Source organism: Mustela nigripes, chromosome 8 (genome assembly GCF_022355385.1).
Source record: "Mustela nigripes isolate SB6536 chromosome 8, MUSNIG.SB6536, whole genome shotgun sequence".
In the NCBI taxonomy this organism is placed as follows: Eukaryota; Metazoa; Chordata; class Mammalia; order Carnivora; family Mustelidae; genus Mustela; species Mustela nigripes.
This window is the reverse complement of record NC_081564.1, coordinates 26,904,586-26,921,723: the sequence shown is the minus strand read 5'-3', so window position 1 is coordinate 26,921,723 and position 17,138 is coordinate 26,904,586. Positions and strand designations below refer to the sequence as shown.

The 17,138-nt window shown below is 43.2% G+C and overlaps 1 protein-coding gene across 1 annotated transcript in view; it reads right to left on the bottom strand.

Annotated features, from left to right (window-relative positions):
• Nucleotides 1–7,534: 7,534 nt before the first annotated feature.
• SNRPD3 (small nuclear ribonucleoprotein D3 polypeptide) overlaps nt 7,535–17,138 on the bottom strand; it is a 17,961-nt gene continuing 8,357 nt past the window's right edge. The window contains exons 3-4 of the mRNA XM_059408946.1: nt 9,772–9,964; nt 7,535–7,752 (exon numbers count right to left, since the gene is read on the bottom strand). Of these exons, the coding sequence (XP_059264929.1) occupies nt 7,691–7,752; nt 9,772–9,964 (255 nt within the window). The 3' untranslated portion in view covers nt 7,535–7,690. The remainder of the gene's footprint in view (nt 7,753–9,771; nt 9,965–17,138) is intronic.

The window sequence follows — 17,138 nt, the reverse complement described above, 5'->3', positions numbered from 1 at the left end:
TACGGTTGTGCTTTCCTGTTTCTTTGCATGACTGGTAATCTTTGATTGAATGCCAGAGTTTTACCTTGTAATGTGTGTGGTATTTTTATATTCCTGTAAATCTTGTTGAGTTTTGCTCTAGGATACACTAATTGGAAACAGTTTGATCCTTTCGAGTCTTGTATTTACAATTTGTTAATGTGGGTCCTGAGCGACGCTCAGTCCTGAGCTAATTATTCCTCACTTATGAGGCACGATTTTCTTGGATACCTTATCTTTTTTAAAATTTTGTTCAAAAAATTTTTTAAATTTTTTAAAAGATTTTATTTATTGGGATGCCTGCGTGGCTCAGTCAGTTAAGTGGCTGCCTTGGGCTTGGGTCATAATTGAGTCCTGGGGATCGAGTCCTGCATAGGGCTCCTTGCTCAGCAGGAAGCCTGTTTCTCTCTCTGCTTCTTCCTGCCACCCTGCCTGCTTGTGCTCTCTCTCTGACAAATAAATAAATAAAATCTTTAAAAAAACAAAGATTTTTTTTTTGTTAGAGAGAGAGAGAGAGCACAAGCATGGGAAGCAGCAGGCAGAGGGAGAGGCAGGCTCCCAGACGTCCTAAAAATTTTTTTAAATGTTTTAAAATTTATTTTTATGATTTTTTGAGTCTTGGGGCCTTGCTAATCTGGGAGACTGCCCTTCCAGGGTTGGTTAATTACTAGACAGTAAACAATTCACCTGCAGAGTGAGCCTTTCATATACAAATTTACTAATCAACCTGTAACTCCAGCCACCTTTACCTAATTCTCACATACCAAACCAGTATTTCCTCTGTTCTAAGTCACATCAGGGACAGGGTATGGACAACTAGAGAACATACCTATAGCCCAGAACCCTCTGAATTTATTTGAATTAACCAACTGTAAGCTTACTCAAACTTGCCTACCTTACCTTGCCCATTCCTTCCCTATGGAAACCCCAAGTTAAAGGCTCTGGGTCATGCTCTCCGTTCACATGTATTGCCTCCTGACTCACTCTGGGGTTTCTTCACATGACCCTGAATGGCATGACATGCTACCTCCTCTTGGAAACTGTAACCACCTTTTCTCAAGGTGGTTGTCTCCACGTCTGTCACTTTACTATGACTAATTAAAACAAAATCCTTGGTACATTTTCAAACAACGGTTTACCCAATATTCTATGAATTTTTTTTTAACTGGCTGGTGGGAACAGGAACATTTCCCAGCCTTGTGTTATGCCAGGCGCTGTTATAATTCTTTTTTTTTTTTTTTTAAGATTTTATTTATTTATCAGAGAGAGAGAGAGAGAGGGAGAGAGATCGAGCACAGGCAGACAGAATGGCAGGCAGAGGCAGAGGGAGAAGCAGGCTCCCTGCTGAGCAAGGAGCCCGATATGGGACTCGATCCCAGGACGCTGGGATCATGACCTGAGCCGAAGGCAGCTGCTTAACCAACTGAGCCACCCAGGCGTCCCGTTGTAATTCTTTTTGATGGTTCTCTTTGACACTCAACATTAGAGAGCTTAGCAAAATATCATTCTCTTAGAGACTCTTTGAGAGTCTCTCTTTCGCCTCAGTTATTTTCACTCTTGTGCTTGATCAATATTCTCAGTACTCAAGAGGGCCCTTCAGCAGGTCTCCTGGATTCTCTGTGCAGCTTTATTCTGGTATTCTGTCTCATGAACATGGGCTGCCTCAACTTATCCGAACTCCTAACTCAGACCCTTCAACCCAGCTAGATTTGTAGGGTCCACTTCAGTTTCCCCTCCATGTTCCACCGCAAAGAAACTCTCACAAGGCAGTAGTAAGCCCATCTTATTTATTTCCCATCTCTTAGGGATTCCTCTCCTTCAGTGTTTGGGTTTTATTTAATTTTCAGGCATGAGACTAAATACATGTACTTATCTCCATTTGACCAGAGGCAGAAAAAGTTTATAGAATACCCAGCAGGTGAGCATACAGGCTGACATAGTATCCGTGAACCAACTGAATATAAATCCTCCCTTGCATAGGTAACATACCAGAGGCTTGGAAAGAAGTAGTGGAGGTAATCAGAACCAGAATCCATCCCTTAAATCTTGGTCTAGTTATCTGACATCATTCTTTGCTCTGTATCTTTATCTTGCCAAGTGATTTTCCATTTTTTTTTTTTTTAAGATTTTATTTATTTATTTGAGAGAGAGACAGTGAGAGAGAACATGAGTGAGGAGGTCAGAGGGAGAAGCAGACTCCCCATGGAGCTGGGAGCCCGATGTGGGACTCGATCCCGGGACTCCAGGATCATGACCTGAGCTGAAGGCAGTCGTCCAACCAACTGAGCCACCCAGGCGCCCCTGATTTTCCATTTTTGACTTAATATATTTTCATTTTTTAAAAAAGATTTGGGGCACCTGGGTGGCTCAGAGAGTTAAAGCCTCTGCCTTTGGCTCGGGTCATGATCTCAGGGTCCTGGGATGGAGCCCCGCATCGGGCTCTCTGCTCAGCGGGGAGCCTGCTTCCTCCTCTCTCTCTCTGCCCGCCTCTCTGCCTACTTGTGATCTGTCAAATAAATAAATAAAGTCTTTAAAAAAATAAAAAATAAGGGGCACCTGGGTGGCTCAGTGGGTTAAAGCCTCTGCCTTCGGCTCAGGTCATGATCCCAGGGTCCTGGGATCAAGCCCCGCATCGGGCTCTCTGCTCAGCAGGGAGCCTGCTTCCTCCTCACTCTCTGCCTGCCTCTCTGCCTACTTGTGATCTCTGTCTGTCAAATAAAATATTAAAAAATAAATAATAAAAAATTAAAAAAGATTTTATTTATTTAATTGGGAGAGGGATAGCAAGAGAGAGCAGAGCTGGAGGAAGGGATTAGCAGAGAGACAAGCAGGCTCAATCCAGGGACCCTGGGATCACGATCTGAGCTGAAAGCAGACGCTTAACTGACTGAGCCACCCAGGCACGCCTAGACTAAGATATTTTCAAACAAAATATTTTTTATATTTTATTTTTTATTTAAATTCAATTAACATATAATGTATTATTAGTTTCAGAAGTAGAGGTCAGTGATTCATCAGTCTTATATAGTACCCAGTGCTCATTACTTCACTTGCCCTCCTTAATGTCCATCACCCAGTGACCCCTTCCTGCACACCCCTCCCCTCCCCTCCAGCAACCCTCCATTTGTTTCCTATCATTAAAAGTCTCTTATGATTTATCTCCCTCTCGATTTCATGCTGTCAAAAATACGTTTTTTGAGAGAATGTACATCAATATTCAGACCTCCAGGGATCTCTGGTTGGCTTAGTTGATTAAGCATCTGCCTTTGTCTCAGGTCATGATCCCAGGGTCCTGGGATGGAGTCCCACAGCCTTGCTCAGTGAGGAGCCTGCTTCTCCCTCTGCCTGCCACTCCTCCTGCTTGTGTCCTCGTCTGAACTCTCTCTGATAAATAAATAAATCCTAAAAAAAAAAAAAAAGACTGCTCCTCCCCAACCTTGGCAAAAAGTTGGAAGCTTTTTCTCTAGAGCAGGGAGGTTTCTGGAGTAGTAAGTCTTCTCAGAGATCCAGAAGACAAGTGAATCTGGGCATACTAGAATGCTGAAGCTCTCTAGCCCTCTTCCTTCATAAGCTCCCACAGGGCCAGCAACAGTTCAAGATAAACCCTCCAGACATGAGACTGGAAGTTTATTCCAGGAAACCTGACCAGTCCAAGAGCAAAGTCCTAAAAGTAGTATGGACATTAGTGATTTGCCAAAAAAAAGTTCATCTTACAAACATCTATTATTCTTAATTTCCCACCTGTAAATACAAGCAGACTACCAATGATTGCCCGGCAGCTAAGTATAACGTGAAAAGACTTTCATAACATGAAAGACTAAAAGCAAAACAAAAAAGGGGAAAGAAAACATCACACAGGGAGATGAAAGCTTTGACAAAGCATATCAATGTTCTCAGAGATAAGATATTGCAATCATGGAACGAGGTATTAACTTAAAAAAAAAAAAAAAAAAGGAACACTTAGAGGATCAATGGGTAATCTTCCATAAAAGAGATCCAGGGAAGAAAAACAACAACAAAAAAACAAGAAACCAAAAAAAAACCTGGGAAAATGGGAGGTGGTAGGGACGGAAAAAATAGGAAACACAGAGATAAATCCAAGAGATCCAGCATCTGAAGAACAGGAATTCCAGAAAGAAAAGCCAGAAAACTAAAGGAAGGAACTCATTAAAAACAAATTCAAGGTTTCCTAGAAGTGAAGGACCAGAGTCCCTTCTGAAAGGGTTCAACAGCCTGGCACAACACATGGAAACAGACCTTCACCAAGGTATGCCACCATGAAATTTCAGAACTCCAGTGGCAGAAGTGAGAGTCACATACAAAGAATCAGAACTCGGAATGGCTTGACTCCTCTAACAGCAACACTAGATGGTAGGTGAAAAGTAACAATGCCTTCAAACTTGTAAAGGAAAATGAATTCCAAACTGGAATTTCACACCTGATCAAGTATGAGAGAATGAGACATTTTTCAAACATGTGATTCCCTTAAACTACTTTCTATACATCCCTTTTACTGCAAGCCAACCTACCAGAATGAGATAATAAAACAAGGGGAGGAAGGGACACGAACAGAAGACTCAGCAGGGGCGAGCCCACGATGACAGCAATATATTAAGCACAAGGGAGAGCCAATCCAGATAGGGGCTGGTCAAGAAATTGGTAAAATAGATAATGTGTTAATGTCCTTACAGAATTTGGGTTGAATTAGTGACAAGTGGCCGGAAAACTAAGCTAATCACTAATAAAAATGTGGGAGGACTATTAATTCTAGGAAAATGAATGCTCTGCAGTAAGGTAACCTCATCCACTATGTGGCTCAGCTGTGATTTAAATACCATCATAATAATGTAAACACTAAATATATGCTCTAACTAGAACGTATCAGGGAGAGATGGGGGCATAGGGAGTACATGCATGGTGGGCAGGAGGGAGAAATGTCAAATGATAATGCCTATGATGCAAACATCAATACCCATGCACATGTTTAAATTGAGACCTGATGGCAAACTAAACTGACCAGCCAACACTTGAAAGGAAATACTGTGAAGCAGGGAAAATGGGGAAGGGCAGATAGGGTAGGAAGTTTGCTGTTTTTCCTAACAAACCTCACAGAACTATTTGTTTTTCCAATGCAAAATAACAGATTTTCTTCCTAAAATGCAGGATATAAAACTGTTTAAAAAGACGTATTTTGTTAATTTATTGTTTCTAAACGTTTCTAAATTTGGGGGGCACCTATGTGGCTCAGTGGGCTAAGAGTCTGCCTTCAGCTCAGGTCGTGATCTGGGGATCCTGGGATACATCAGACTCACTGCTCAGCAGGGAGCCAGCCTCTCCCTTTCCCTTTGTCCCTGCCCACACCCTCAAATGAATAAAACCTTTATGAAAAATATTTTTAAGTTTCCAAATTTTTACTGTGCCCATTAAAAAAACCATAAATGGGAACTCCACTTTTCAAGACCTAGGTAGGGTTACAGTTGTTTTTACTGCATGTAGAATCATGCAAGACTGGTATTCCTGCATGGTTCCTAAGGTAAACCATATCCAGTCAGCTTTTTAGAACTAGAATGCAATTCATGTGTGAAGTATAATGTGTTCCATAAGTCTTGTTTACTATAAAAGTATGATGATTTAAGCAGTGACCATACTAGAATAACATTTTCAAACAGTCCGGGATATCAAAATGTGGCCATAGATCTACTAAATCAGATCTACCTAGCTTGGGTGGCAAGGGCATTGCTTACAATGCAGATTCCTGGGCCCCACCCCCAGACCAATTAATCCGCAATCTCTAGGGGTAGGGCCTTGGAATCTGCATTTCTAACAAGGTCCGTAAACTGATGTTGAAAACTACTGCTGTCACTCACTCTATGAGTAACCCAATAGTGCTCATTAATAAGCCAATAAATCAATGCCTGTAAGTCACAGTCAGGCAGAGAAGAGGGAAAGAAATCCATGCGGGGTAGTGGGTATCACAGTGTCTACCTCAAAGAATCATTTAAAACACTTCAGAGAGATTCCACTCCATATGTAACTCAATGTACAAGTTTTTTTCTTATCAGGAACAATACATAACTTTTGGTCAAACCTTAAACAAACAAACTCTTAACTCCATTCACACGAAGTTCATTGGAAATAGTGCCCAGTCCAGGAGCCCCTCCACCGGGGAAGCAGAGCCTGCAGGGCCATTAGCATTCGTCCAAATGTCAGAGATGCTGGGGCTGCTGGAGCAAGAGGTACAGGGATTGCGCTGGCGGATGGGTCTCTGAAGCCTTACTTACGTGGCTGCGATATCTGACCAGCACTCTGGTGCCTATGCCTCAGTTCTTTATTTCAAGAAAAATGTAAGGTCTGTTACACTGAGGTAGGGTCATGATTGTAAGGCAAAGCTTGTTAGAAAATCCCTACTTGATGCCTAGTTAACAGATGTGTTGGACTTTCTTCTTTTATTACTTGAACAGTGTGTCCCATGTGCAACTTTCTAAGGTAATCAATCCCTTTTCTTCTTAATAGTTCTTACTGAAGTTCATCCTATACTGAATCTGTGGCAAGACCTCTTTTCAGTGCATGACTTCAAGTTTGCTTTTCTAATTTCTGTGTTTTTGTCAGTTATTCACTTTGTGTGCCGTGTCCTCTCTACCTCTGCTATTGAAAAGCTAGGACCATGCCATTGCATGTTGAGATGCTCTGACAAATGCCTAAGAATCTGTCCCCGCAAATCACCACAGAACTGCTTATGAAGCCAGTGCAGGAGCCACAGATGTTGGCTGCTTAGATTACTTTTGCCAGATGCTGAGCCACTAGGGTTTCCAGACTACGAAGATCAGAATGGTGGACTTTTTCACGGGCCAGGAGCACCCATGCCATGTTGCTTAAGCTGAGCTGATAATATCTCCACATCTGTGTGTTCTTGGAGTTTCTCCAAGGGTTTAACCAGCAACTGGCCTCAAACAGTAGCTTAAACTCTTATCAGGAACTGTGCTATTTCAAAGTACTGGCATTCTCCCAGGAATCTTCCTGGGTGTCAAAATTTAACCTGCTGCCAAAGCAAACAGAACACCAAACTCCAAAATGAACACACAGTCCTTATTCCTTCAAAAAGAAAAACAACAGAGGCACCTGACAATCGGTTAAGCGTCTGATTCTTGGTTTCGGCTCAGGCTGTGATCTCAGTGTCATGACTGAGCCCTGCATCCTGCTCAGCACTCAGCATGGAGTCTGCTTGGGTTTCTCTCTCCCTCTGCTCCACCCCCACCCCCAGCAGCTCTCTCTCTCAAATACATAAATCTTAAAAAAAGGGGCACCTGGGTGGCTCAGAGGGTTAAAGCCTCTGCCTTCGGCTCAGGTCATGATCTCAGGATCCTGAGATCGAGCCCCACATCGGGCTCTCTGCTCGGCGGGGAGCCTGCTTCCTCCCCTCTCTCTGCCTGCCTCTCTGCCTACTTGTGATCTCTGTCAAATAAATAAATAAATAAATAAATAATCTCAAAAAGAAAGGAAAAGAAAAACAACAACAAAAAGGACCACCATATTTATTTAGTTTAACATTTCCCCTGATCTAAAGAGAAAGATGTCAAAAGAAAAGCCAGAACATATACATAAGCACACACTCCCCTGAACACAGATGACCTAAAAGAAAAAATAACGGCAAAGTTCTGTTCAACAGATAAATTTATCTTCTTTTCTGGAAGATGTTTCCACGCCCCATTCCACGTCCTCTTCCTCTTGCAGCCACTGAAAGGTGGAAAGAAAGGATAAGGCCAGGTCAGTGTGGTCAGCAAATGCTCATGCCACGGAGCAGCCAGAGTCCTTGGACACTGGCACAGAAGAGGCCTGAAAAGCCACCTGGTCCAACACCATGCCGACCCCACGACATTTCCTCATTGCAGGGGGACCAGAGCTGGAGTGCCTTCCAGTCCAGCACTGATTTCAACATGAGGCTGGGAGTCAGGGTGTTGAGAGCTTAGGTGGTTTGGGGAACAGGCCTGAGAACCACAGAAAAGATGAATTCCCAGCACTGGCCTAGGGTGAGTTAATAAAACAAAACAGATGAACTTAATTCACACTTAAAATCCTGAAACAAATAGTTAAATACTAAATATCTGTTAAATCTGGGTAACAGGTTTTATTATTTTTTGAGGTATTCTGCAATATAGAATGTTTCATAATAGAAAAACAAACAAATAAAACTACTCCCCATACAAAGGGCATACAAGCTGCTGTTCTCTCTAACTCCAAGAGTTCTAGGAGAGGACCAGTGGCTTTGAAGGACAGATGAAAATATTCTGATGCCTACTAATTGGAGACTGATTCCTCTACGCTCTTGTAGAGCCTCGTGAAGAGGGAGGAAAGTCACCCAGGAGCCCAGCCACATACTGAAATGAACCAGAGCAAGGGACCGACAGAGATATAGATGGCTCAGGCAGAGGCCAGTGAACCTGGGCAAACTAACTGCCAAGTGCCTTCCAGTGCACAGGCTACTGGGTTGCATCTTTTGTCAGAGAAGATGGTGCAGTTACGCACTGACAATGAGGACAGCCCTTCCCTGAGAAAGCAGAGAGAACAGCAGTTCTAGTAGGAAAGCCAGTATTCCTGAAAATCATTCCTTCACCAGGACAAAAAGTCCAGAGCTTTTGGTTCTACAAATGCCACCTACCTAGCAAGGGCAAGGAGATTCTCTGATCAGTTTTTTGGAAGGACACTTAAAGGATTACTCTAGGGGCACCTGGGTGGCTCAGTGGGTTAAGCCTCTGCCTTCAGCTCAGGTCATGATTCCAGCGTACTGGGATCAAGCCCCGCATGGGCTCTCTGCTCGGCAGGGAGCCTGCTTCCCCCTCTCTCTCTGCCTACTTGTGATCTGTCAAATAAATAAATAAAATCTTTAAATAAATAAATAAATAAATAATAAAGGATTACTCTATTGCACCTTTAAACTCAAAAACTACCTCATATATAAAATATGCACAACAAAAGATACTTATGGGAGAATCCAGTGACTTTCCTGCGCTATAAATCTTTTTACCGATACTCAGATAGTTTCTAATGAACGCACTTGCTTCCTAGATAATCAACACAGCAGAGCTTCTCGGGGACCCAAAGATAAAACCTCTGACTAGGCTAACCAAAAAGAAAGGCCAGACTAAGGAAAGTCACTGGATCAGTGAGGACATGCTGAAGGAAGGATTTATTTTCAAATGTAAGAATATTAGAAAACAGAAGTCTGGTCCCTTTAATGGGTAAAGATGGCTTAAAACTATTTATTTCTTACATGAAAATGGATCCCTACCGTCAGTAATCCCCCCCCCACACTTATACGGGGTGTGATTAAACACCCCGAGCTCTCTGCGAACTGTTACCCCACTGCTTCAGTTGTCAGCTAAGCGCCCCCCACAGAGCTCCTGCTCAGCAAACTAGTAAGAGCAAGCCTCCCCCAGAATCTTTGGACAGAATTCCTGGAAACAAAGTCATTATAGGAGACTTATCCAGTCTCTCACTTAAGAGTCCCCTTCTTTCGAAGGAGGCACTTTGGATTTTGCATAAGCCCTATGAATGTGATCAGGCAAGACAAGAGACAGAAGGTAAGATCAGGCCATCAGCCCCTCACATGTGGGGGGTCCCAAGGCTGTAGGGTGGCAGTGAGTGTGGAGATGGCTAAGTCCAAGTCCACGCCAGGCCCAGCCAATTGACAGGGCCTGCCCTTCCCTAAAAGATACAGGACAAACACATTGAAACCAGTGCAAGAGGAGCACATACCTTGGGCCTTCAGAATAGCAGCTTTTCCCCGGCCAGCCCCTGAGCCTTGGTTTTTATTTTTCATGCTCTTTAACATGGGCGCATTTTTCAGCATGTCAGGCAAAATGAGAAAACGGATCTTGCTGCCACGGATGTACACCTGTTCCAGCTGTGCCACTCGGCCATCTCTGTATGTGACTGTGATGTTGGACATCTGGAAGGGAATCACCAGCTCATCAATCGGGGCCAACAGCACCAACAGAGAATAAGGGCACACAAGTGGGGAGCCTTGGCTGGTGGTAGGAGAAGTCCAGAACTGCACAAACTGACATCATGACATCATGAAATAAAGAAGCCAGGCAAAGCACTTCACATATTTGGTCCTCACAGCACCTTCAGGATAGGTTATGGGCATTTCCATCTTTTACAGATAAAAACAAAACAAAACAAAACAAAAAACCCTAAAGCACTTGTCCAAAGTCCAACAGCCAGAATGAAAGGATGCAGATTCAAATCCAGCTGGCGTGACTCCAGAGCCCTAACTCTGCCATATACTGCCTCCCTTGCCAGCATGTGAAGAGTTCTCAATGGTGAAAAACTCTAACGAAACAGCTTTGAACCACCTGTCCCCAACTGTGTCCTGTCCTGCATCTGTCTAGCACACACAGAAAAGGCACCATGAAGGTCATGAGTATGCACCAGGGCCCCTCTAGCTTCAATGACCAGGGACTGAGAAGTACAAGCAGCAGCGCCTGTACGAAGGGCTCAGAATATTGGGAGACGTGTGAGGCAAGAGCCTGCACTGACAGGACACTTGGGCACGAACCTACAGGTTATAAGGACTGGAGCAGAACAATTGAGAGAGAGGACAAAGTTATCACCTTGGGAGATTATGGGGTCACTCATTTGTGGACAGAGGGAGAGTGGACAGGATCAGGGTAGCACTTTGGAAAGATCAATATGCCAACATAGATAAACTGTGGGATGGAGAGACAGGGAGCCTCGAGGTGAGACCAACCAGCAGACAGCCTTGGCATAGCAGGGGACCCAAACCGGCTAGCGCTGACCTCAACAGGGACCATATTTACCACAAAAAGTAGCTTATTTTGAGTCTTCTGGATGAAAGAGAATATAATTTATTCAGAATAGGTTAAAGTCCACATTGTAGAGAGGTGTTGTCTCCCCAGATTCCTAACTGGCTTGTTGCCACCTTATACTCATTCTTTTCTTCGAAGAGCTAACTGGCCACCCAGCCTCTGCTTGAGCACTCAATTTGCCGAAAGACTAACAATACCCCAGGGCCATCCTCACTAAATCTAAATGTGGAGGTGGAACAGTTCATAGAGCTTCAACCCACTGCCCCTGTTCCCCCCTCAGGGTTACAGGGCTCTAGATTCCCGTAAATTTTCTGTTCTAGGCTCAACATCCCCAGTATCTTAAATTTCCACACAGGTTCTATATTCTTGCCATCCTGTTCTTGCCTCGAAGAATGCCATAACCTCTGGGGGTGCCTGGGTGGCTCAATCAGTTAAGTGTCTGACTTCGGCACAGATCATGATCTTGGGGTCCTAGGACCAAGCCCCGCGTTGGGCTCCACATCCAGCAGGGAGTCTGCTTGTCCCTCTGCCCTCCCCCTGCTTGTGCTCTCTCTCCCTCTCTCACCAAAAAAACAAAATCCAAATACCATAACCTCTGGTGCCACAACTGAACAAGAAGTATGATTAATAAAGCCAACTTTTGGGCACCTGGGTGGCTCAGTGGGTTAAGCCGCTGCCTTCGGCTCCGGTCATGATCTCAGGGTCCTAGGATCGAGTCCCGCATTGGGCTCTCTGCTCAGCAGGGAGCCTTCTTCCTCCTCTCTCTCTCTCTCTGCCTACTTGTGATCTCTCTCTGTCAAGTAAATAAATAAAATCTTAAAAAAAAAAAAAATCCAACTTTTACTGAGCACTTATTAACATACCAGGCAATTTCATATCATAACTCCTATAAATCACACAGTGCTACAGATCACTATGAACTCAGGTCTAACTCTAAACCCACATTCTGAAACCATACATCAGATCACCACTTACTTCCTTAAACAGTAAAGGAACAAATTAAATGAGACAAATATGTCTAAATGCTGTTCCTATTATTGAGTACATATTAGAAGAGCAGTAAACAATGAATCTAAATGACCACCAAGACATCTATTTTGGAGGCTGTGCTACTGCTAAGCTACTTCTCCAGCACAGTCCAGTACATCTCACCCGTTCCTCTCCTACAACCTCCCCAACCCACTTTGAGAATCCCTGACAGAGGGTGTTCAGTACGACCAACAAGATGAACTGTTTCCACAAATGGATCTGTCCTGGCTGAAGCAGGAAAGGGTCCAGCATCAACTGACTCCTATGACAACCCTAAGAATGACCAGGTTGGCTGCTGTACTCATGCACTCCCTCGTAGCACCAGCAGAGAAATGGCTGTGCTAGGCATAAAGCCCCACAGGCCCACCCACCCATACAGCTTGTTAATAAGCCCAAGTTATGTCTGCATCGTAAGCCAAAGGCAACAATTTGAGTGAACTAGGTTTCAGTGATGTCAGGTAGGAACACCCACTTTATTCAACTTTCCCAAACAGCCATAATGAAACACAGGTGGCATAAACCAGGTACCCAACTGAAATGACATCTTGGGGGAGAGAGAACACCTTAATACAATCAAAATTGTGGGAATTTCCCCACACATCCAGGGCCAAGAGAGGACTAACTCCAGGGCTGTAACGCAATGTTGGGGTGCTCTGGGATTATCAATCACAACATCCTGTTGCGGGGCACACAGCAAGGGCTCAACAAACGTCTGGTCCCCTCCCCTATTCTCCCCTGCCCTACCATTAATAACAGAGCCTCCCTCTTTTTTCTACTCATCTTCTTGTCTGAAATTTGATAAGAGTGAGGATCTGACAATTCTAGAATCAACAGGACCTAGCAGGTTTACTATACACCTCATCTTCAGAGATGATGGTTAAGATCAGAGATTTGAGACTCAAAGACTTGGGTTTAGATCCATTCCTTCCATGCTTGGTCACCCTGGTCATCTGGAAATTTGTCCTCAGAGAGGTCCTGTGATAACTTAAAGATCTATTGTACATAAAGAGCACTAGCATAGGGGCGCCTGGGTGGCTCAGTGGGTTAAAGCCTCTGCCTTCGGCTCCGGTCATGATCTCAGGATCATGGGATCCCTGGGATCCCAGGGATCCCAGCCCACATGGGGCTCTCTGTTCAGCAGGGAGCCTGCTTCTCCCCCTCCCCTCTCTGTGCCTACTTGTGATCTCTGTATGTCTAATAAATAAGTAAAATCTTTAAAAAACAAAAACAAAATACTAGCATAGTGCCTCGTACAGAATAAGCATGCAATGAATGGAAGTTTCTGGTACTACTTTTTTCCCTCCCCCTTTAAGTTATTTATTTATTTTAGAGAGAAAAGAGAGAGCATGGACTTGAGAGGGTGGGGGTAGGGGATAGGGGCCAAGGGAGAGAACCTTCAGGCAGACCTCCCCCCCACAAGTGCAGAGGCTGACATGGGGCTTGATATCACAACCCTGAGATCATGACCTGAGCTGAGCTGAAACCAAGAGTGGGATACTTAACCCACTATGCCACCTAGGTGCCACATGAATGGAAATTTCTGGTACTATTAAGCACTCGGCCTCTTGGAGACAGATCCCCACAAGTTAAACTAAGACTTTTAAAATACTAAACAGTGGGCGCCTGGGTGGCTCAGAGGGTTAATCCTCTACCTTTGGCTCAGGTCATGACCTCAAGGTCCTGGGATCGAGTCCTGCATCGGGCTCTCTGCTCAGGGGGAGCCTGCTTTCTCCTCTCTCTCTGCCTGCCTCTCTGCCTACTTGTGATTTCTCTCTCTGTGTGTCAAATAAATAAAAATCTTTCTTAAAAAAATAAATAATAAATAAAATAATACCTGGATCTTGGTTTTTAAAATTTTACTCCCAACCAAAAAGAAACCAAGGATACCTGAAGAAATGGCTGATTCCAGAGCTGGGTTAGGGAAGGTAAAAGATGAGCCTGCAACAAACATCTTATTTCAGAAGATTAAGGATGTGCTCCCCCAAAATGGCCAAGGGACACCAAAAGGACACAAAAGAAGTCAGCTTCTGGACAAATTTGGGATAAATCAATCAAAATAATAATAGTAACAGATTATAACCCATTTAATGAAACAGAAACCCATGAGCCTATACTGACAATAAATGAATGAATAAATGGGGACTAAGGGAAGGCTCTTCCAGTAGACCCAGCAAATATCGAAAGCATGATACAGTCAAAACCAAAAACCATTCTGGGGTGCCTGGGTGGCACAGCGGGTTAAATATCCGACTCCAGGGGTGCCTGGGTGGCTCAGTGGGTTAAAGCCTCTGCTTTCGGCTCAGGTCATGATCTCAGGGACCTGGGATGGAGCCCTGAATCGGGCTCTCCGCTCAGCGGGGAGCCTGCTTTCTCTCTCCCTCTGCCTGCCTCTCTGTCTACTTGTGATCTGTCTGTCAAATACATAAATAAAATCTTAAATAAAAAATAAATAAATATCTGACTCCAGATTTTGGCCCAGGTTGTGATCTCAGGATTTTGAGACTGAGCCCCACTCAGTGGAGTCCACCTGAGATTCTCTTTCCCTCTTCCTCTGCCCCTCCCCACCCTGGCACATGCTCTCAACTCTCTCTCAAATAAATAATAAATCTTAGTAAGTTAAAAAAAATTTTTTTTGTAACCATTATGGTAAAAAAATTCAAACAAGAATCTTCACTGGATGCTAAATGAGGGTTGATGAAGGTGGTGATGAATAACAGAATACTCACAAGATATTTACTTCAAGAACCTCCCTCACAAAATTCTCCTTTGTTGCAAAAGGAAAAAGTACAGTGGACAGACCACACAATACTTCAACCAAATTATCAAGGTTAACATCACCAATAGGGTCAAACAAGTGTTCTGGGCCTCCTAGTGACAACCCCAGAAGAAGTTATCACTTACACAGTAACAGCCAAAACAACACAAAAACAAACCCCAAATCCCAACATGAAGAAACACCAGAGAAAGACATACAATCAAAAGATATTCTAAAACAAATAACTGGTCATTATTCTTCCAAAATGTCAATGCTGGGAAAAGCAAAAGGATTTAACTGTCCCAGACTAAAAAGTACAAAGCAAGCTGATATTAAGCGCCAATACGTGATCCTGAATTGAATGGTACAGAGGGAAATACTGCATGTACAGAGAGCACATAGATAAGCAGTTTTTCATTCTAGCTAGAGAGGGTATCTAAAGAGATTCCCAACCACCCTGCACATTTCTGTCAAAAACTTTCCTGATATTCATTCTGGGAAGTTTTTTGACAGTCATGTGACGGGTTCTCTCAGGTTACCATTTTTACAAAAAGAAATCACGCACAGGCCATTTTTCCATAACAACAACAAAAAAAAGGTTTGAACAGTCCAGTCAGTGATAGGGTGGTCATGCTAAGGCTCCCAAAGCACCATTTTGGCTCCAGCAGAGTCTCTGAACTCTTATCACTCTCTCCCACCAAATTTCTAGGAATTATATTGCTTTAAGAAGTGAAATTTTGCATTTGGCCATTTACCCTCTTCCTTTATCTAATTTTCAGGGTCTTTTTATTGAGCTATAACTGATATATAACATTGTGTAAGTTTAAGGTATACAATATACTGAGATTTGATACACTTATATTACAATGACTGCCACTGTAGCATTAACTAACTTCTCTATCATGTCATACAATTATAATTTCTAGTGATGAGAAGTATTAAGATCTTTTATTTCAGCAAGTTTAATGTTTATAATAGTTTTGTTACCTCTAATTACTATACTGTATATTAGAACTCCAGGACTTCATTTATCTACTTGTAACATACCCTCTTCTTTTAAAATAATCTTCACTGGGACGCCTGGGTGGCTCAGTTGGTTGGACAACTGCCTTCAGCTCAGGTCGTGACCCTGGAGTCCAGGGATTGATTCCTGTATCGGGTTCCCAGATGCATGGGGAGTCTGCTTCTCCCTCTGACCTTCTCCTTGCTCATACTCTCTCTCACTGTCTCTCTTTCAAATAAATAAATAAAATCTTTAAAATAAAATAATCTTTACTGTGCTTCATGATCATAAACTTAACACATCTTTTAATTTTTTTTTAAAGATTTTATTCATTCATTTGAGAGAGGGAGAGAGAGCACAAGCAGGGGGAGAGGCAGAGGGAGAGGGAAAAGCAGACTCCCCGCTGAGCTGGGAGTCCAATGAGGGGCTCCAATTCCAGGATCTGGAGATCATGACCTGAGCTGAGGGCAGATGTTTAACCATCTGAGCCACCCAAGTGCCCCAGATATTTTAATTTTTAAAGTAGGAAGGGGAAAAAGTTTTTTTCTTAAAAATTTCAATCCCCCCATGGGGCACCTGGTTGGCTGAGTCGTAACAGTATGGGAGTCTTGTTCTTAGGGTCACGAGTTCATGCCCCACAAAAGGTGCAGAGATTACTAAAAAATACAAAAACAAAAACAAACATACACACACACACTCTCTCTCTCTCTCTACATATATATTCTGTGGGGCTCTGTCACCTCTAGATGCTGTCATAGTCAACAGCCCTGGCTAGCAGCTTATGCTTGCCTTGCAGCTGTGGAGTACAAAGAGGAGGACAAGACTCCCTGCATATATATCAATAAAAACTTTAAAAAATGTTTTTTTTTGTTTGTTTATAAAGATTTTATTTATTTATTTGACAAAGATCACAAGTAGGCAGAGAGGCAGGCAGAGAGAGAGGAGGAAGCAGGTTCCCTGCTGAGCAGAGAGCCCAATGCAAGGCTTGATCCCAGGACCTGGGGATCACGACCCAAGCTGAAGGCAGAGACTTTAACCCACTAAGCCACCCAGGCACCCCTAAAAAAAAATTTTTTTTTTTAAGATTTTATTTATTTATTTGACAGAGAGAGATCACAAGTAGACAGAGAGGCAGGCAGAGAGAGAGAGGAGGAAGCAGGCTCCCTGCTGAGCAAAGAGCCCGATGTGGGACTCAATCCCAGGACCCTGAGATCATGTCCTAAGCCGAAGGCAGCAGTTTAATCCACTGAGCCACCCAGGCGCCCCCCTCTAAAAAATGTTTTTAATCTCATTTAATTTCCACCAAAAGATAACTACTCACTTTGGTTTTGCTCAAAAACTTAATGCATTTATTTTTGTTTACTTCCTTTTTTTTTAACTTAATGCATTTTTATGTATCACTTATAATTCGGCTTTTTTTTTTTTTTTAAATTTAAAGATTTTATTTATTTATTTGATAGAGAGAGATCACAAGTAGGCAGAGAGGCAGGCAGAGAGAGAGAGG